General features: G+C 38.8%; 1 protein-coding gene across 3 annotated transcripts in view; it reads right to left on the bottom strand.

Annotated features, from left to right (window-relative positions):
* WASHC3 (WASH complex subunit 3) overlaps window positions 1-22,126 on the bottom strand; it is a 57,462-nt gene that overhangs the window by 21,562 nt on the left and 13,774 nt on the right. For 2 of the 3 annotated variants that reach the window (XM_083830536.1, XM_083830537.1), the window contains exon 7: window positions 19,519-21,241. The exons of the other annotated variant lie outside the window; for it this stretch is intronic. In XM_083830536.1, the coding sequence (XP_083686662.1) occupies window positions 21,157-21,241 (85 nt within the window). In that variant the 3' untranslated portion in view covers window positions 19,519-21,156. Of the gene's footprint in view, window positions 1-19,518; window positions 21,242-22,126 lie in introns of those variants that run through there. 3 annotated transcript variants of the gene reach the window in all.

The raw sequence follows: 22,126 nt of genomic DNA, 5'->3' as shown, positions 1-22,126 counted from the left end.
CAGTTGGGATAATAGTAATAATAATAATAACAACAACAACAACAACAAATTAAATGGGGGTGGTGTGGAGGGGTGGGTTAAACTGGACATAAAGCAGATGCAAAGTTACAAACCTCAGCTGAGTTTAATGGACCAGTACTGATCTGGGGAGAAAAGGAACGAGGACTATGCTGATGCAACTGGAAGAGCCACAGGGTAAATGACCACTGATCATAGAGTGTGTAATGAAGTCTTAAAACAACTGTCGACAACCAGAAGGAGGATGGCAGCTCCAGCAGAAAAGGGAGGAGATGGCTCTTCTTATCTGTGTTTACCCTGGGCTGCATTAAGATCCACCAAATGTGTGTCGTACTTCATCCAACCAAACCTATGGAATTTAATTCTCATCTCCTGGATACTTTGCACAGGCGGTAGCTCTGTCAGTCTGCAGCTAAACCACTGCTCAACGTAAAATACTGTTAATCTGAGCTCACCCTTAGCATGTATTTGTTGGTGTCCCAATCGTTTATTTTTGGGTCATTGTGAATTGTCAGTGTTGTTTTCTTTATACAAGGGAACACATTATTCATAAAGTGTCAGACAACATCTTTATAATTATCATGAAGTCTCCTATAGAGAGTTTCCTGTTAACTTTCATAGTGTTTTGAAGAAAATTCTTTTGAAGGCTTTTGTAGGCTCTTGTCCAACATATCTGGGGAGTCTGTATTTCAACATCTAGTTTTACTCTCCTTTAGAGTTTATTTATGGCCACTTTAGTGCCTTTAACTTCCTAGGATTTTAAAATATTTTTTTAACCAGTTTACTCATTTGAGATTTGCACAAATTTGAACAGAGACTAGCTGAATCGCGGGTAATTAAAGCATAATCACAAAACCTGTTCTTAATACAACCTCATTTGCAGCTTGTGTTCCTTCCAGCCCTGTGTATAAACACACGCACAGAGCTTGCTTTGTTTCAGTTACATACGGCTACACCAGAACTGTGCAGAATGTAAACAGGAAGCTATAGAGGCTGAAGTTTACAGCAGATATTCTAAACAGGACATTAATTCCAGTGAAAGTTCCTTTCAGGAAACCTAGCCATTTTTGTCACTTTTTTTTTTCTTCCTTTTTTTTCTTTACTTTGTTTTTAATTTTTTTTTTTTAAGGGTACAGATTGGTGTCATCTTTCTCCCACCAACTTTCCTTCCACCCCTTATCAGAACTGCAATTTTAAAACAAACTGAAATGAATTAAGCTTATGTTATTTCCTGGCTGCGTATAAAGGTCAGAAGAGCTGACTACTTCTTTCATCTAAAGTTACAGTAAGGGGAGCAAATGTTTCTGTAACAAATCCTCTTTAACCTGAAATATAGATCCAATTACGTTCTGAAATATCCATTCCCTTGCTATCATTTAGTGTTTAATGCTGCTTTGGATTTTCCTTATTGTTCATGGTAACTCTTGTGCAGATGCAGTGCAAACTGCAGTTTTCCTCTGCCACTCAACTCTGTGCATAACACGCGGCTTAGCATACAGCTCATTATTTCCTAACTTCTAAATAGGGACAGCGCTGTTTCAAGTAAGGCAGAAATGACTAATCCCATCGTACTACTGCCCAGGTAGCCATAAGACAGCTTGTCTTTCTGGGGATCATACTGCAACTGACATCTGGCATCCCACACAGAAAGAGAGGATTCTTTGCCTAATGGTTGAAATGTTCTCAATCAATAAATACTTAAACATAGCTGGAAATTGGCAGAATATGAGGGGTCTCCTGTTAAGTAGGACATCTGCCTGTATAATATTCCAAAATAAGGCCCTAGGAAGGAAAATTATGAAGTGAGAAATTGTTTGTGTTAAGGCTAAAATGTTCAAAAAACAACTATTGTTATTAGATCTGAATTAGCTCCTCTGATGTTACATCAAACCTTATTAGCCCTCTTTTAGCAAAAAGCTGAGGCTGTTGCTTAACTTTCTGGAACAAGCCATGAATTCCATTGTTTTTCAGAGGCTGTGGTTTGGTTCCCAGAACCAAAATGAATCTGATTCTTGAGCTGGCATATACCCGTAAAGCATTCCTAGATCAGGGCTCTGAAAAGGGAGACTTTGGTTTCAAAACCTCTTCCACATTAATGGGTTCCTTATGGGTGATAATGGTGCAATTAGGAGCAATGGAGAATTAGTCTGAGTTTAGCAGCCACCCTTTTCAGATTCATTAGAGAGAAGGAGCAGAGACTGGGAGTCCTTCCTTTTGGCATCAGGAGGACATAGAGATCCAACCATGCTAACTGGTAACGACTGTGTTAAGAACGATGTTTACTCGAGGGCTTATTCAAAAACATCGACATCCTGTGGAATCTTTCCACTCCGCTTGGATTTAAATCACATTCTGTTCCTGCCATGCTTATCTGCTCAGTGTTTACTACCTCGAAAAGGCCTTCGAGAGCCATTTGCAGGGGGAAAAAAAAATAAAATGTTTTTGGTTGACACTTATGAGGCAAGTAAACAGCAGTGTTTACAGATACCCTTTTTTAGGGTACTACTTACTAGGTAAATTCACCATGAATGCACATTGCTGATGGGGCTGGTCTGCATGATTGTTTTTTTCTGTTTGTCAACACCTGTCCAGCAGCTGAATGCATTAACTAAATTTTTTCCTGTCCTGCAAATACATCCATGTTTATAGTTGTGCCTAGGTTTGTAGGCCTGGCCATTAGTTCTATGCACTGATGTAAAATAATGAATAAACATGAGCTTCTTCTGAAAAGAATGAACTAATTGTACCATACAATGGCATAACTTTCAGGATGTCACACAGATCAAGCTGGATGGCACCAAGAGACTTGGGCTATCCACCTTGTCACACTGAGTTCATTAGCTGATTACAGCTGGCACGTGATTCATCATTTTCAATCTCTTATCCAGAAATAGTGTTTCATGTGAAGCAAAACTGATAAAAACATATTCATTTGCAAGAGAACCCAGAGCCAAAGCTAGTATAAGTTTTGTGCTCAATCGCAGTCTGCCAAGAACTTCACAGTTCACAAAAGAGCTTGCTGACACCTTTATGACAACAGTGTCAAAATGCCTATCAGACTTGGTGGGACAAATTTTTAGCATTGATAAGGCTGAAAATGCAGAAGTCTTAGACAGCTGTCTTCATCAGACCAGTCAGCATAAGTGATCTCATCTTTGTCCTGGCTATTGGAATAGCTTCAAAACTATGTCTTACCTCATTAGGTAGCAATCAGAACTATCCAAATGTCACCTGGATCATGTATCCAGATAACCCAATAATGACTGCTGAGTGGAAAGTTTTGAAGGTATCCTTTGTATAACATCCTTTTGAATGACTTATGTTTCTGCATCTCATGTAAAATCAATAGATATTTATCTTGGTTTTCTAAAAGGTTACTTTCTCCTTTTTTTTTTCTTGCTACCCGTCTAGTATTTTGAATTATTCTATGCTACATAGGAAGAGAAAACTAGAGAGTAGATGGCCCAAAATCAAGCAAAATGGCAAAAACAAACTCCCCAGACTTATGCTGTGATTGTATTAGATTAGGAAAAGTCTTTTGAGAGCATGGACCAAAGCGGCTAAATCCCATCTTCTGGAGCTATTAAGGACAGCAAGGTTTCAATATTTGTGTTGATGAAGCCCTTGGAGGCTTTTAAGCACATGGGCTTCAAAGCACTTTCATTTTTTTTAGGAGGTCATCCCAAAGAGTACAGTTTCCCTTCTCTATTACGCAGTCCATAAGCTTTCATAGGATCATAGAATCATTTAGGTTGGAAAAGACCCAGAAGATCATCAAGTCCAACCATAACCTAGCACTACCAAATCCACTGCTAAACCATGTCCATGTCATCCACACATTTCTTAAACACTTCCACAGATGGCAACTCCACAACTTCCCTGGGCAGCCTGTTCCAGTGCCTAACCACCCTTTACATGAAGAATTTTTTCCTGATATCTAATCTAAACTTTCTCTGGCACAACCTGAGGCCATTTCCTCATGCCCTGTCACTTTTCACCTGAGAAAAGAGACCGACACCTCCTTGCTGCAGCCTCATTTCAGGTAGTTGTAGAGAGCGATGGGGCGTCCCCTCAGGCTCCTCTTCTCCAGACTAAACAGCCCCTGCTCCCCCAGGCGCTCCTCATAACTCATTTTCTAGTCCCTTCACCAGCTTCATTGCTCTTTTCTGCACATGTTCAAGCAACCCAATACCCTTCTTGTGGTGAGGGGCCCAAAGCTGAAGACAATAACTGAGGTGCGATCCCTCCATGCCAAGTGCAGAGGGACAGTCACCTCCCTCATCCTGCTGGCCATGCTATAGCTGATGCAGGCCAGGACCCCACTGGCCATCCTTGCCACCTGAACACATTGCTGGCTCGTGTTCAGGTGGCTGTTGACCAACACCCCCAGGTCCTTGTCTGCAGGGCAGCTTTAAAACAACACTTTCATATACAACCCCAAGCCTGTACTGCTGCTTGGGGTTGTTATGGCCCAGGGGCAGCACCCAGCACTTGGCCTTGTTGAAGGCCATACAGTTGGATGTGGCTCATTGACCCGTCCCATCCAGACCCCTCCTACCCTCAGGTAGATCAACGCATCCACCCACCTCAGTGTCATCTCCAAATTACTGAGGGTGCACTCCATCTCCTCATCAAGACATTGATAAAAACATTAAACAAAACTGTCCCCAAGACTGAGCCCTGGGGAGCGCCACTTGTGACCAGCCACAGACCGGATTTGAGTCCTCCCACAAGGACCCTTTGGGCTCAGCCCCCGGCTGTTTTTTACCCAGTGAACAGTACATCCACCACGCCACCAGCAGCCACTTTCTCTGGGAGAAGGCTGAGGGAAACAGCATCAAGCACTTTGCTGAATTCCAAGTGAACAACACTCCCAGCCTTTTCCTCATCCACTACGCATATCATCTTATCATAGAAGGAGCTCAGGTTAGTCAAGCAGGACCTGCCTTTCATAAGCCTGTGCTGACTGGGTCTCACCACCCGGTTGTTCTCTGCATGCTTTGTGTTGGCACTCATGCTCCTGAGCTCTTAGAACAAAATACATTTGCTGCTTATGTTCATGAGGTTTAAGTTGTCACCTGCGAAAGAAGTAACGCCATCACACAGAAAACAGATCTTCTGGTCTTAGTATGGATGCATAATGGTGAAAGTAGCAATGAAGAAATTCCCTTCGGCTATGTTATATGCAACCTGACACTGTTCAGTACTAAACCTTTTGTTCCTGCAGCAGTTCATAAGAAGGACAGGTGACAAGCTTTCCTCATGGAAATCTACACCCTTGGTCAGCAGAATTCAACTAGACTACACTAGAAAAACACTATAGTAGACAAGATTATTAAAGCAAAGGAAAGTCTTCTCAGGGAGTAAGGGAGTTTGGGGTGATCCCACTGTCCTTAACTATCTGTACACCAGGCTACACCTCATCAGATAAAATAAAGCTGGCCTTTATAGGAATTACTCCTTTTTTTTTTTTTTTTTTCAAGAACAAATGGCAACAGTCTGGGCAGCAAAGCCCATTCATTCTGAAAGAATACACCTAAACGCAAAAACTTAAAAGAAAGTATTTAGTTTTTTTTCTGGAGGCAGGCCAAACAAATGAAAAAAATCAAACTGTAAACTCCATGAACTTTGTATGATGCTGAGATTTGTTTATAACAAAATGTTGAAAAAAGAGGCAGGAGCACCTATCTTGTAACATGAACTTTAAAGTGTAAAATAAATACATAGCTAAGAAGCAGTCAGGCCCAGGAATCCAAAACAAAGTTTGTTCAAAACGTGAGCAGAAGCACAGCTGTCACAATGCTGACTTCGCATTCTTCAGGTTTCAAAGGAAAGTCAAGTCCATCAGTATTTCCCTATCCAAGTAAATCGATAACCAGCTGTAGCTGCAGACACTGCACTCATTCACAGCCGTTCATGAGGGAGAAAACAAGAATGTCAGTTGTCCTTGTACAAAAAAATAACACATGAAGAGTTGCAGCGATATTGTATTTCTGCCTTTCATATAGATGGCAAATTGGAGTTATAAATTGTCATAATTTCAGTTACAGTTTGGAAAAGTGATTCCCAAGAAGAGTTTGTGGGCCACTATTCATCTACGGCCACCCTCAGAACCTCCAATACTCCAAGATCCTGGCAGGCAAGGAAAAAAATGTGAAGTTGATGGTAGTTCATTGCTTTAACTTTTAAAATTATTACTGATTTGGAATATTTTTTCTCTCAATTGTTTTTCAAAAAAGTGAGTTATTTTTGTAGTGCTTTTGGTATTGCACTCAGTTTGGTTTACAGAATGTAGTTCAGGAAATGTATTTTTTCTCCTTACTATGTAATCAGCTACTGGAAATTGCCTGCAGGAAATGTGGAAATAAGACGTTTTTCCAGGGGCACTAACACTTTACCTGGAGAATACAGGCTCTGTTTTGCACTGTCTGTATAATTTATTTAAAATAATGGGCAAAACTTTACATAGTGTATTTCCAAAACGTCAATATGCTGACAGGATCAGTAATTAAAAAAAAAAAAAACATCAAAATAGAATTTGAGTAATTCTGTCCATTTGACTGGAAAGAGAATTTGCTCTCTGTATATTTGCTTTTAAAATTTAGAGGCTGGTGGGGTTATTTTTCAAAGTTTTGCGGCACATGAAAGAGGACAGGTTTGCCCAGTGCAACAGTAGCAGGAAGGATGGAACCATGCTACATTGAATTTATCTGAAATCACCAAAACAGGGTTCCAGCTGTGGTTTTAAAGAAAGAGCAGGCACAGGCTCCAGCAGCAGCTGGTGGGCACCAGAGGACAGGGCAGCCTGGTGCGAGGCAGTGGGAGGGCTGCACGAGTCCGTCCCCAGAACAATCCTGGCAAGTGGTGCCTGGGGCAGGCACCTGCAGGCTCCAGTCTGGTATAAAGATCTGTGCCATTAGTCAGAGCCGAGCACGGCAGGATCAAAAACCAAGTAGATGTCATTGTGGTACACTTTGAAGACAAGCCAGTCTTCGCTGCTGTCCTCATCCTAACTTCCATTCTTCATTACTATAGATGTGGCATGCAAGAGAGCATTTCTCTTGTAAGCTCCTGTTCTTGTTCCTGCTTGCTTAGTTTTTGGTATATTGCTGATAACAGTTAGCGTGGCTAAGCAACATGACTCCTCTACAAATCTTGGGCACAGACCTGTTCTAGCACACGAGACCAAATTTCAGCTCAAGCTCTGGCAACCCTGAAGCCCTCCCTCCATGAGGGCTTGTACTTCTGCCTCTGGTGTACCTCAACCAGTGGGAGGCAATTGCTGCAAAAAATAAAATTTTGTTTTGGAATTTCATACTTTTAGCAGAAATCAAATCTGAGAATCATAAATTGTCTGGAAAAGTCTGAAATGTGGAAAACCAGAAATTCTGTAAGAGCTTGTTTTTGGTCCTCATTTATTAACATAAAGCAGCAAAATTTGGTTCTCCTCCTATCAGTAAAGCTTTTTTACTGACTAGTCTGACGCATTATTTGGTACCTTTAACCATAGGAGTCCTTGACCCAAGGTCTGTGTCTGTGATTGAAACAAAGGAATACAAAAATTTTAAACATTGAATTTTTTCTCTTTGAAGGTGATTTTTGAACACTTCTGGGCTGGTTGCCTTTAAAATATGCAGTAAAGAAGCAAAAAGGAAAAAAAAATCTTTGAAATTTAGATTTCTGCACTAAGGCAATTAACTCTCCTCTGTCCCACCCCCAGTCACCCTGTGCTTTTACTCTAGTGTTTATATGACCACTTGAGAATAAGTTCCTTATGATTTTGCTTTGTGGAAAACTATGTGCCAGCTTTTAAGCTTCTACGGTAAGATTTTATTTATGAGTCACTTGTACCAAAACGAGGCACTTTTGGAGCTGAACACTGCCAAGTCAGGACATCTAACAAAAACACAACTGAAAATTTAACATTAAATCCTTTTAGAACTCCTTACAGTGATCTGACAGCAGAAAAGCTCCTGTCTCTTGAGATACTTGGAATTTCATATTTTGTCATATGTTTGCCGAACTGTACTGAAGCAGTCAGGTGTGTTCATCTGTGTTTAGGTAGCATGTCTGCACTTTTGCAACAATTTAAGTATTATTATGCTTGTTATTTTAAAACAGGTGATGCCAAGAAAATTATTGGAGGAGTCACCATCTAGCCACATGTACACGTGCTGATGTGGGACAAAGTTTTTCCTCAATGGGAGTTCACACTTTCTGCTGTATCCACACTTTCATGGGATCTTAAATAATGTTCATCATGCTGGCCTAAGTTGCCCTCTCTCTGTCTTGCCATGATGAGTGTATGATCAGAGCAAGCGATGTCAAAAAAACAAAGCATTCATACCTGCAAGACACTGTTACGTAATCACACTTTTTCCTTGAACCTTTCTCATATACATGGAAATCATCTTCTATGTAGATGAGAAAAGGAAAGAACAGGATGATCTGCAGAACTTGGCAAATCTGAAATAACTTCTCCGGTGCAACCTAATCCATCCTTTTGCAAGTACTGGTCCTTTTACTGCAAGGATGGTAGGGAAGATACTAAGCAGATGGTACAAATATTATGCTGATGATCTTAATAAAGACTAGAAAGACTTATGGTTTTTTTAATAGGCAAAATCATGTAACATGGTATTTTCTATTTCCGTGTTTTAGATATGAAATAAAATACGGATTCTCTTCACCATTCAGTCCTCTTTGGTAATAAACTGCTTCTGGATTAAGTATAAATTTATATAAAAAGCTACATATGTAAAATGAATACAAGTCTCTTGACTCCTATTTTCAATTTAAGACATTTGGGGTTAAAAAGAAAGCCAAAACATCTCACGGTGTAATATAAAAAGAACAAAATACATCATATCTTCATTAAGGCAATCTTAGCAGCTTTACGCAACTGACTGACCGTAAAAAAAACATAATATTCCAAAGGAAATATGACAAAAATTACTCTTTTAAAAGTTTCACACAAATCAATTATACCTCCTTCCAAGTACTTTAAAGTCTTTCAAAACCAGAAAACTGGTTAAAAAAATGTTCTTTCTGGATCTTTCCATTAAATCTTTCAAACATTCATTTTGACAGATAAATGGAACTCACTCACTGAACACAAAATATTTACACAAAGGCTAACATTTTTGCATTTGTGGAATTCAAGCCAGTGCCCCCCTAACACTGAAATGAATGACACAAAGTTCTTCTGGTTGTCATTTTATTAGATTGCTTGTTTGTTTGTGTGTTGTGTTTTTAGGGAAAAAAACTTTTAGTATGTCTCTGTTTCCACCTAAATAATTACAGAAAATGTGCTACTGTACGAGACAAACATCACCACTCTGTCTTTTATTACTTGCTAATATCTTATTTTCTTATTAGGAATTCAAGTCATTAAGCATGCTAGATGGAAAAATACAAGTTTACTAAAGGCTGCGACTGAGTTTTGACTATGAGGAAATGCAGTTCTAACTCATTTCCTCAAGTGCCTGCCTATATATTTGGGGATGGCCAAGATACACAATTTATACCATTCAGGCATTCTCCAAACATTCAAAGTGGGATACAATTTTCTTTAATCCTAGATTTTTATTTTTTTTTCCACTTTGTCTGCCAAAAAATGTGTTTAGAGGATGCATTGTAGGTGCCTGTGGCAACTAGGTATGTTTATCAGGGCATCTGTTGTTGCACCTTTTTACTGCTCTGTCAGAAAACCATTTCCTTTTATTACAATTGGATTTTTCAGTTTTCTTTCAAGAAACCCCTCCAATACTCAGACAGCCTTTCAGTGTGTGCTATTAGTGCCAAAAAATAAAGCTTTACCAGCCCTCTTCCCAACATCTAATTTATATGCACTGCTGCCCATTTTTTATTAGGTGTTATTTGGTATCTTTTCCACACTATCCTTCCCCACACAAGAAGAATGAGTCAATCCTTTTCTCTTAGTCTCTGCTGCTTATACGTATTAAAATTTCAAGCCAAAACTGGGCTTTGCAACCATCATGCGTTTTTTCCCATAAACGTCAAGCTGCAATTTGCCAGTTTTAAAGCTACCTGTGTGACAGTACAGCCTGAACCTCCTCTGCAAACAGACTCTGATGTGGGCCTTAAGTGTATGATTAAGCCCTGTATGTCTATAGGGAGCCTCACTGCTCATTCTCCTTCCTGGGCAATGGCATGGGGCACCCATTGCTTTTGTGGCTTTTGGACACGGCGCTCTGTTGCTTTTAAGCTGAGAAGAACTGATCCTGACTTGCAGACTCAGCTTGGCCTCAGACCTGTCTCATCTCTATGGACTTGCCTGGTGTTTTGGACCCTTGGTCAATCTTGGCTGCTGCCACTAGGCCCTCCCTGCTCTCCTCGCTGGGAGCTGTGGAACTGACCAGCCCTTGCTGGTGAGCTCCGTGTCCTGCTCCTGCCTTGCCACCAGCCTCTGCTCCCGCTCATCCTCCCTTAGGGGAAGTAGACCTGCCCCTGCTGGTCCCTGACAGAGACCTCCTCTCTGATCTAAACATGAGGACTCCATCTTGTCAAAAACATAATTTTTTAAAAAATACAGAAAAAAACAACTGACTTTTTCTCCTTAACTTTTCTTAAGAAGTCATTTTGAATGAAACTTGCCAGAAACAAATCACCCCAAGAACATTTCACCCCAGCAGCTGAAACATGGCATCTCTAAAATTCTGCTTTAAGTGGCTCTGAAATTTTAATGAAAACTTTTGTGCCAATTTTCAAGAAATGGAACCAAGAATGAGGAGAAGAATGGAAAGGGGTGACTGGGAAAGGCAGTGAGGTTTTGTGAAAGAGTCTGAGGAAGCAAAAGGAGTCAGCTGGTCAGTCTTTCCTTCCCTGGGAGACCCTGTCATTCCTATCAAAGAAACGTGAGCTGAAAATTGACTCAGGTTACAGCACTAAACTCAGGCTCACCATCACAGGGTGATGGAGCAGGAGGAGTTTCAGGTCGCATATGGCACAGTCACAGTCAGAGCTGACGTACTTTTGGGAAATATGGATGAACACTCCAGTTTAGAGAGCTGAACATCGTTACTACAATTACCATGGGACTGTTTATGCAAATGAAGCTCATGCAGAAAAGGATTACAAGGAGTGAAAACTGTGACAGCCTGTGAGTCAAGAAACTAAACTGGGTACTTGGAATGAAAGGGACTCTTATGACAGACTCTGCATGTTTATCTTTTGTTTAAGCTGTGACTGATTTAACCATGGGCAAAAGATGGCTTTTGTCAGTGATTTAATCCTTTGTCTTTCATTGAAATACCTTGAGCATGTAGCGCTCTAAAGTCATAAAGTGGCACTGAGAAATTCTACAAGAAGTGTTTCTTTTATCCACAGTTCATGTGTAAGTATGTCATCTTGGTAAGTAAAATGGCACCAATGGTGCATAAAGCCGCAGTAGCTCTCCCCTCCCCATCTACCAGAGGTCAAAAAGATGGAGCCCTCCCTCCTGGAAAATTAAATAAATTCAAAAATATTTATTTTCTGCATTCTGTTCAGCAATTATTGTTCTTTTTTCCTTTCTTCCTTCCTTCATTTGCACACAGCACAGAACATTTACAAAGGGAATTACAGGTGGCTTCTTGAGGGTCATGATCCAGGAGAAGAGGAAAGGGACAGCAGCCTTAGGATGTTTTCTATTTACAAATCCTAACCAAGAGTTTTCTGTTCCCTCTCATGCAACTTTACAAAACTGTCTTGAAAACAACCACCAAGCCACAAAATTATTCAGCTACTACTTTTCCAACATGACTATGTAATAATTCAGATATTGCATGCCGTACTGTTTTGGTTTGGGAATTATTTATTTATATACCTATTTACTTATTTGTTTATTTATTTATTTTCACATTTGTTTTGTTAAGGAATGATTTTTGCAAGGCCTAAAATATTTGTAAATTCTCTCCAGGACCTTTGAATAGAAGTGCTAGGATGGAGAAAAACTTTTATGTGGTTTACCCCTTCCCTGTTTCTTCTTTTCTGATCTAGACCCATCTGATCTTGGTTTGTGACTAAAGACAAATAGAGCAGAGCTGTAACTGTGGTGTAATGGGTTCAGTGATTTTACAGGTTTCATCACAATGTTCCCCCGTTCTTCCCAAACTTGAGAAACAAAAAGACATAAACCAAAAAAAAACCATTTCAGAGCAAGGTGAGGAGAAGCCAGGAAATGGTTTTTGATGGTAGGAATTAGGGGAAATTACTTGAAATTAGGAGTAGTAATGTGTATTGCTATCACCTAATGACTTAATGAACTTCAAAAACAAGCTTGGTTATTTTTAAAGGCCCTGGAGACAGAAGAAAAGAGAATTTCTGATCTCTGAAAACACCAAACAAATTTTCCTTTTTTTTTTTTTTTTCCCCCTCATCAAATTACCAGCTGCTATGGCTAAAAACAATCCCTGCCATCATCTATTTTGCTAATTCTTTGTTTTTTGAGAAGAAGAGTGTAACTTGTAGACCAAAACCTTATGTAGGTCACTAAGGTTGCATAAAACACTGTGTAAATGCTGTCATAAAACCAAACAAAGCAAAATTATTCTTGCCGTAAATAACATGTGGTTACCATTTGTTTACAACTTAGTCCAGCTATCAAAACAAGTTAAACATTTTGATAAATGGTTCACAGTCGTTAAGAACACAGTTTAGGGGAGGTATATCCCACATCTGCTCTTTCAGTGTCAGCAGTTGTGTCAGCTCCCTCTGCCTCGGCAGTACGCAAGTCACCAGAGCTCTTTGGGGTGAGCCTGAACAGGCCAATTGTACATGTTGCTCACTGAGGCACTTTCCACTGAGGAGCTGATTCTACTGCAGCCATCCCCATGTTTTAAAAGAAAAGGAAGTAATGCAATGAATTCTCTCTTCGTTTCACTTATTTCTCTCTGAAAGGATTTATAAAGAGTAGTGGGATTTGGGGTTGACAACACATCGTTTTCTTAGTACACAAATGACTTAAGATCAGCAATTATAATTCGTCTGGAGGATAAAAATGAAAATATTCTGCGCTAAATAGCTGTTGGAAGTGATGTGCAGAGGGGGAATGTCTGGTTGCCTGTGGAGGCTGAAGGGAGGATTGCTTCAAAGCCAAGTTTCAAATATCATCTGTTTTCACTATAACAGTATGTAACAAAACAAGCGTCAGTAAAATTTTCATTTAAGTGGGAGAGAATTTAATTATTTTTCTTTTTTTCACTGTCATCTCTCCACTAATTCAAAAAGATGTTTGAAGGAATTTTGTTTGCTTGTGTCTTGGACATAAATAAAGAATGAGCCCTACTCAGGAACCGACAAAGTATTGCAAACTGGAACTAAAAATGTAAACATGTTGGAAAGGCAGGAGTGTATATGTTAGATTGTGTATGTCTAGATGCATTTTTGTGAAGTGAAAGAGTTTATATAATAAAAATCTTCAATCTATGGAAAAAGCCTTTGTCCATAATCCAGTTAATGATCAATGAGTGTTTTTTTTCTCCCCATTTCACTGTGTTTTCATTTGTAGGTTACAGAAAATGAGATCAAGCCAAACTATTAAATGAAGGCTGGTACTAAAATGAATTTGTTATTCAAACTTAAAATCAGAAATCCTGTCTATCCCCTAGCTGTATGAAGTGCACGTACTATTGGAGAAAGGATGTAAACTGGATGGGTGGACAACTGCATGCAACTGACAGCTGTGGAACCTGAAAGGGAAATGCAAAATGACTGCTGATAGTAAATCTATCTATTATGGCAGCATGATATTCTTGGCAGGTGACCCCTGTGTAATAAAGTGACTCATGCAATGAGGATGCATACTGGAAAATGGCCAAAGTATGGCATTCAATGTTGTACATTTGATTGTGTGATACTAATAGTGGCTATAGCTTGATGCGTGCTCAGTATGTGAATAAAATGGTAGTTAAGATGCCCAACAGAGACATACTAAAATATAATAGCCAAAAATGTGTCAGAATATATTTTTTAAAAGGAAAAAGGAAGCCTCTCTGGGGAGAAGGTGTGGTTCATGGATCCTGGAGTTAGGTTATTGGGTCAGCAGAACCCCATTGTATATAATCTGACAAATCTGCCCAGACTGACAGTGCATCCATTACTTATCACACTGCCCTCACAAAGGCATCTGATGAAAGAATCCAGAGTCAAATACTTGGGCAAGATTGAGCAATTCAGTCCCTGGGAGAGGTGAGATTAGAAACACAGCGTGCAGTAGCCAGCTGGGGCCTGACTATGGGTAGCTGTACTTTGTGCTATTGGTGGCTGAGGCTCATTGTAATGCCTGAAAATCCTGTGGAGGGCAACAGCACGTCATGGAGCAAAGGGATGGATACCCAGGAGAGGCAGGTCCCGGAAAAAAAACAGCTAGAGCAGTGTGTTGTTGTATGCGTGACTATACATAAGCAATATAGAAACGGAAAAAAAAATCCAGAACAGGTTGTGTTTTGCAACCCACTCTGTTTAAATGGCAAAATAAAAGTTTTCACTCCTGCTTGATTTTCTGAGGACTGCCTTACAAAACACTAGCATGGAGTGGTCCACTTGTGAGCACAGTATAAATAATTCCTGAAGAGAGCCGTCCTATTGTTTCTGTCCTCTCTGCCAAAGCTTCAGTCTCCACCAAAACATGTTATTTCTCTTCATCCAAACTGATCAAATTTTGAAAAGTTTTCTGGTAACTGTGCACTTGCTGAAAGAAGTTCAGGGAAATTAACACAATCTGATTTCCTGGGGAGCTCTAACATGGGCCTGACTGGCTTTGATTTCTAAGGTGCAAACAAACTCTTCAGTGTACATTTCCCATAACAGGGCTACAGGCCACAGCCTTATGCTCAAAAAGCCTGTTGAATACAATGGAAACCCTGCTTAAAAACCTCAGATTCTAGCTGCTGGACAGACTGGCTGCCACCAGTAATAATCCCCCTGGCAATGGATCAGTGGGGTGCTGTTTTGCTTATCGACATGTGGCCGGAATAAAGAAAGTCCATGAGGCAACACTAGAATTGAGTTAGGGTTGCAACTGGAGGGGCCTGAGAGACCTGTAGAGGTCTAAAGGTTTCTGGCTGATGAGAGGGTCTGGCCTTAGAGGATGCGCATCCACGGTGCTTTACAACACCTCTTTTTGACATTGATCGCTTGGGGTCCAAGATGGCTTAAGGATCGAGCCAGGGAAGCAGCCTTTATTGCTATTACACTCTCTCTCACCTACCCACTTACTTATTTTTATCAAATCTTTAGGGATCTAAATTTTGAGATGTCTTCCTCTCTCCTCTACCAGAATAGGTCAGCTCAGCAATGTTTGAAGAGCAAGGATGGCAGTAGGATGGAATAACAATTACAAAGTTTAACATTTACAGCCAAAGAGGAGGTAGACACGAAAGCACAATCAGAGGTAAAGAGAAGTCACAGTAAAATAAAATGCTAATAATCACTCCCCACCCATGGTATTTTAACTGTACTCAGCTGCTTTGCAATGGTCTTGATAAATCAGATGCTTTTGGGCACGCAAGCTTTTGACATCAATTCTTTAAAATCCACCAAACACATCATAAAGCATTATGAACCATTCTTCACCCAATCAATTATTAAAAAAAAATATTGGCTGCCGCCTATTTCACCTTTTGCCTTTGATGATGCCAGGCATCACGCTGGCTAAACAAGACAATGTTGTTCAAGGTTTCTTGGAAAAAAATCTCCATTGTTATTATTTGGCAGTCACTAAATTCACTGCACTGAGGAAATAGCAAATGATAAAACTGAGACAAACAGACACTCTTCATTTTCTCTGTTCATCTCCCTCCCTACTTCTACTCTACTTTAAAACTGGATGCAGAAGATCAAAGGATCATGTCAGCATGCAAAACTTTTCAAAGGACTGTTGGAAAAAAGTATGGAGAAATCAACACTGTAAGACATTAATTGCAAACAGTTTAGCTATCACTGGGGAGAGATTGTCCATGCCCCTGAAAAATGGTGTAAAATGTGCTACAAGAAATCATATGTGGATTATGAACTCTGTTGGAAGTGTAAAGTCAACTGAATATTAGAGATCATGTGTTTAAAAGCAAAAAGGATAATCTCCGTCCTTAGGAGAGTTATCATTTATAACAGGCCTTGTAAGTTTTTTCCACTGTTCAACTCTTAAGAGCAGGGTAATTCAAGTGTACTCAAATTCTCACCACTACAGGTAACGTAGAGGGTAAGGTTTGTTAAACTAGTGACAGCCATGATCTCACATAAAGTACTGCTCATATAAATGTAAAAAATTACTCCCAGATCTCTTTCTTCTGATCAGTCCTTTCAAGCACTCACATGCATACTCTTTCCAGTAAATATTCTTCCCAAGCCTAGTGTCCACTTCACTACAACTTCTGATTCCACAGATTAGGACAGAAAATGGACCAAAAGCTATTTCTAGTGTACAGGGAACAGCATATCCTCAGACAGAGTAGCCAACTTTCAGGTACAAGCTCATATACTGGATGATACAAGAGCTTGATTAGCAAAAGTTCTATTTCTTAAATCAGAGAATACTATTATTTACCATTTCATTCCTTCAGGGAAAGGGTACCAGTTACAAAGTCTGATGCAAAAAAAAAAAAAAAAAAAAAATCACCAATCTGCAAAGTGAATGTTTGTTCAGTTTCCTTTCTACACATTTACTTGGAAATGGGAAACACTGAAATGAGAAAATAATCTGTTTGAGGTCAAGATATTGACTTAAACAAATATCTAAAAACCAAACAAGGATGGATAAGTGTGTCATGCTATATCTGTCCTTACCCAATGACCTGTGTTTTAATTTATGGCCATTTAAACTCAAGTTGCCTCAAAATGAGAGTATGTGGAGACACATCTTATGCTAAGCTTGTTTCTGCCACTCATTTTCATTATGGCACGGGATATTTAAGTTTAATTTTCTGCTTTGTTTTGTTCACTATGACATTGCCCTTGGAATTCATTTAAAACAATATTGTATTAGCAAAGTTAGACAGTCAAACACAAGACAGGAATTTCCACAGCTTCCAGAATTAATGCAAACATTTTTGGAGGCACTAACAGTCTTGTAATTTAGCACTTAACATCAATCTTTGCTCACAGTTGGAGTAAAATCTTTGTGGCAAGAACAGGGCCTACCAGAGCACCGCAGTACTTCTCATCTCCTGTTAAAGCGCTCAGTATTGATTCATACTGCAAGACTGAGTCACAGGCCTGAACTGTGTGGTGGTTCTTATCTCGCCTCTGACGTGTCCAAATGGAGGCACCATTGCAAGAATCAAGAGTAAAATATCTAGGGCACAAGTGCATGCATTTGACTTGGAGTTGTCTCAGGCAACAGGCTGCCAAATTTTCTGAGGAGCAACAAAATACATGTTTTGTTTTGCAGACAAGTCCATCGTAACACTGTGTCCTTGTATCAGCTATTCAGGCATAAAGCAGTATTCCCCAAGGTCTGTGATGAAGATCAGTTTGTTTCTAAATACCATTATGGAAAGCAAAATTGACCTGATCACATGCAACTCGAAGTGCTGATCTTAGTGATATTCTCTTTTTCCAAGCACAGCCTATAGCTTCTTATGGCCTTTCCTCACAGAACGTCAAACTATATACTTAATCACTGGTGTAAACAACACGCACTGGAAAGAAAAATGAGAGAAAGGAAGAGACCCAGCCTGAAAAAAAGACATCAATTTTCTTTTCCAAATGTAGCAGCAGAGCTAAGAGGAAACAGAGTAATGATTAGAAGTGCTAAACTGGGACCTCAGTGTAAAGTTGTTATCATGTCCAGATGTTGTTTTTGCCTTTGACAGTTGTTTGAGGTACACTACAGGTACGTATCTGGTGATATATTCAGGCACCCAAATGCATTTAAAATACCTGTAATATCTTTAAGAAACTGACCTTTGCATATTCTGTGTTCCAGTTCACCTGCAAAATGACAAAGATGGTAATGGGGTAAAAATAGCTTGTTTAAAAATGGATAACATAATTTACTGATAGTCCATATTTTGGACTAACAGGTGCATTCAACAGTCATTCCAGCAACAAGCTAAAGTAGTTCTCATGCCTACAAATTGCAATACTGTCCTGGATAATGATTTTAAATCCATGTAAATTTGGGGTATACAAGGAGTGTAGGACTGGTACATTTCATTGTACACAGCATTTTTAACAGTTCGTTGCTGTTAGAAGCTTTCTAAAAATAAAAGTCACTTAAAAATGGACTTCTTCGCTTGAACAGCCTAAGCATATCTGAACGCTATGCAGCCAAGTTGAAATACTCCATCCATCTTCTATTCCAAAACAGATGGCAAATAATGAGCAAATTGGAATATTCTCTGCTTATAGTATTTAGCTTGTGGTTAAGGTCTTTCTGATTTTCTGGGTTAGCACCAGCTCACTAGAAAACTGCTGTAGATCAAGAAGGACCAGCACAGCTCACATAATTCAGTCTCAAATCAACCTTCCTGTACTTAACAGATTCTTGTGTCAACATGTGTCCCAAGCTGAAACATCTCAGCCTGAACTTTGCTGCAACCTAAGAGCACAGGGATGTGTTTAGCAGATGAGGCTGGTGGAAACAATAGAGTTTACTGTGTTCAGAGGGTCCAAAAGCACTAAAGGAAATAGGTTAGCTGATGCACTGAAGGTAAAAGGGAAGACTTTATTTTTTCTCCCTCATTCACCACATTTCAAACACTCAGATTTTTACTGTGTAGTGTGCCACCACTTAAGTGGAAGAGGAGACAAAGTGGCAAGATTTTTCTTTAGGTTTCTGCAAGCCTACCAAGACTGCAAGATTCCATATCAAAAAACCTACCCTGCAAAAAACATCTTGGGCAACAAAATTGAGCATGCTTACTAACAGAAATACTGTTCTTTGATATGTGCTTATATATATATATATTATGGTATATATAAATATATATATATAAATTGGTAATTGCCAATTAATTATCCCTCATTATAACAAGGGACAGTAGGCTAAAGGCTTCCTTTTTCACCCTACATAAAACACATCTGGTGTCTTCAGACTAAAATTACTTTACACAAAAAGCTTATTCAAAATGATAAACAATGGGAGCCATATCTCCTTAAATGTGTTTTGGTAACCTTTCTTTTTTTCTTAAAAAAAAAAAAAAAAAAAGTAACTACTATGTCTCATGTTAACTCTGAGGTTAACTATGTCTCAGGTTAACTCTCCTACTGCTTTCTTACATAATTTAACATATACGAACATATAATTTGCATTAACTTCAGTCTTCCTTAAATCTTCTCTTTGGAATAGCAGCTATGGGATGTTCAGTTCTCTTGACGAAGTACTAACATGGCTTAGGTTAAACTCCAGATTCCTATTCTTAAAACATCCCCCTTCAGCTAGCAGATTGATGCAACTTCAGCATAGCTGGTTACGGAGAAACATGAATTACAGAGAATCCAGAAGATTTTTCATAATCTTGTTTAAAACATCATAACAGAGTGAAATAGAACCACAACTTTGTTTTACAAAATATAGCTTTTATTATACAGATTATTTCAATAAGCTTTCAAATATAGATTTCAAAAAGTTTTCTGAAATAACACTTACTTTTGAAATCCTTATTGCTAATACGTTAAGATTTGTCAAGTTTTGCCAAGTGTTAGCTATTGAATATTTGTGTTTAAGTGTTCAATAATAATTAACTCAACATTCAAATGCTATTTCTAGACATTTTCTAGTGCATATATGCTATCCTGCTAGGGATTCAAATATTACTCTGATTTACAGGTTGTGAAGAGCTTGAATATGTCTGCTAGACTCAAATGGGAGCCATACTTACGTTATAGAAAAAAAAGCAGCTATTGAGGTGACATAAATAACTAAGAGAGGAGATGTTGACTCAGCTATAAGAGCTAACAAATTTATACATTTAGAGATTCAGCTCTAGTCTTTTCTTAGTCTCAGGATGAAATTGAAATACCAGAAAGTGACTGTCTGGCCCACGGCATTCTGGTATAATCACAATAAACTGGGGAATTCAAATAGATTGTGAAGAATTTCATGTGCAACAAATTATATTAAACAGGATTCTTTAATGAAATGTCATTTTTGACTCATGCAGTAGATCATGTAGTTTGGAGGGAAGTCATTAGGGCAAGTCAGGCTCCAAGTCGATTTCTTCATATTGTTCCCCAATGCATCCTCAAAAAGTAGCAAGGTAGTTTCATCATTATGTAAACTGAATTTTGGCTTCTTTGTTGTAACCATCAGCAAGGGCACCGACTTGGAGATGATTTCTTATCCTATGGAAATGACCTGAGCCTGTGCATTTTGCAACAAGCCAGAAAGCTGTCATAAAGTGGTTTGTTTTTTTTATTGACTCATGTGACATTGAATAAGAAGAAAGAATTTGGTATTTCATTAATAAACTCTCAGTCACTTGCTCCTCTCACAGTATTATTTTAAAAACAATCTTGCAATAGTTGTAGCTTTCTACACCACTGTAACCTGAATTTGATAAATAACTCTACTACAGAGCAGAAATTTAACAATTTTGTTCAGATTGATGTGAAATCAAAGAGCAGTATATACTCTGAAAATAGATTCAGACAGTTCTTTATTTTTTATGCATATCAGTATCACTGATTTGCAATCACCATAAGATAGCCAACTTCTGTAATTCTTATTATGCCACTTCAAAATATAATATATTAGAAAAAAAATACAGTTTATACGTTTGCAATTATATTTTGATAAGTTACTCTACCTGATTGCTATGGGACAGAAGGAAGGCAACTTAGGTTAAAAGTCTTACTCAGAAAATCCAAGAATGACGAGAATGCAGTCTTAGAGACCTGAAGATTTAGAGGCATGGATTTTTTTTTATTTTTTATTTTTAAAGAGTTTTATAAAGTAACTCCAGAAGAATCAGAACGATGGATAAAAATCACAAGGATATTGTGATCAATTTTCACAATGGAAAGGTTCAGGTTGAACATGCTGCCTGTTCAAACTTTTGGGGAGAGAACATGAGAGATCTCAATGCTAAGAAAAGCTGTCAGATAAATCATGTGACCCACACAAAATCATTATCTGCAAAAGCTCCAAAGACATTAGCACTTAAAAGAGGCTTCCAAAGGCTGAAATCAGTCTTTTTAGTCACTAAAGGAAGATTCACTATCAGAACTGTCTTCTGCATTCCCATCATCTCCCCAAGCAGGCACAGGGGCATCTGGAGTCCTGCAGGCAACAGAAAGGTTGTATGTTGTAAATCCTAGAAGGCTGCTAAGAACACAAGTAACGTAGCAGGCCGTGCCTTTTACTACATCTGTATGCACTTAATATCCACAACATTTAACACATTAACTGTTGTGCTTTACAAACACACACCTCATTGGTATTGCTTCATCTAGAACTGAAAGATAAACACTAGAAACTGTAACTCACTGGACATCAAAACTCTGTAGACACCAGTATGAATGGACACCTTTAAGGTTATTGGAAATTATGATAGATCACTAAGAAGTAGCAAACACTTGAAGAGAAAGTTGAAAGCAGGCAATACCGATTAATTTTTTTTTTAATCTTCAGAGGTTCTAGGGCTGAAAGGAACACGCTGTACACCATTAAGCAGTGTAAATAGTACATGAAAAAAAATAAGACAGGAAATGAACAATATTGTATCCAACTAAAACTGCAGGGATAATTTAGAGAAGCAAAAAAGAATTACTCAGAGTGGAATTTGGCGAGAACACTGGGTTAAATTTGACATGCAAGAGCAGCCATGGGATTTTTATTGACTATAAATGATCAGACCTCTGGTATTTAGTTTTGATGAGAATATTTAAGATGGATCTCAATATTGTGTCAAAACATTTACTCAGGGAATCCAGTGGGAATGAAGGATAGAGAAGCAAGCCATCTAAAGAATATCTAACACTACTGACTCTAGATGCTGGCTTTCCTTGGCATCTCCCTTCTATGTAACGAATTTGACAATACAAGCAAGATTGAGCCTGGTAAATTCTGAAACTAGGGTATAGAGTATACATACAATTATACTTGGGAAAGGGAAAGAACAATCTTCACAGATGCCTCTTGTATAATAGTTAACTGCTCCTTTTG

This window comes from Anser anser, assembly GCF_964211835.1.
Source record: "Anser anser genome assembly, chromosome: 1".
Classification (NCBI taxonomy): Eukaryota; Metazoa; Chordata; class Aves; order Anseriformes; family Anatidae; genus Anser; species Anser anser.
This window is presented reverse-complemented; position numbering and strand designations above follow the sequence as displayed.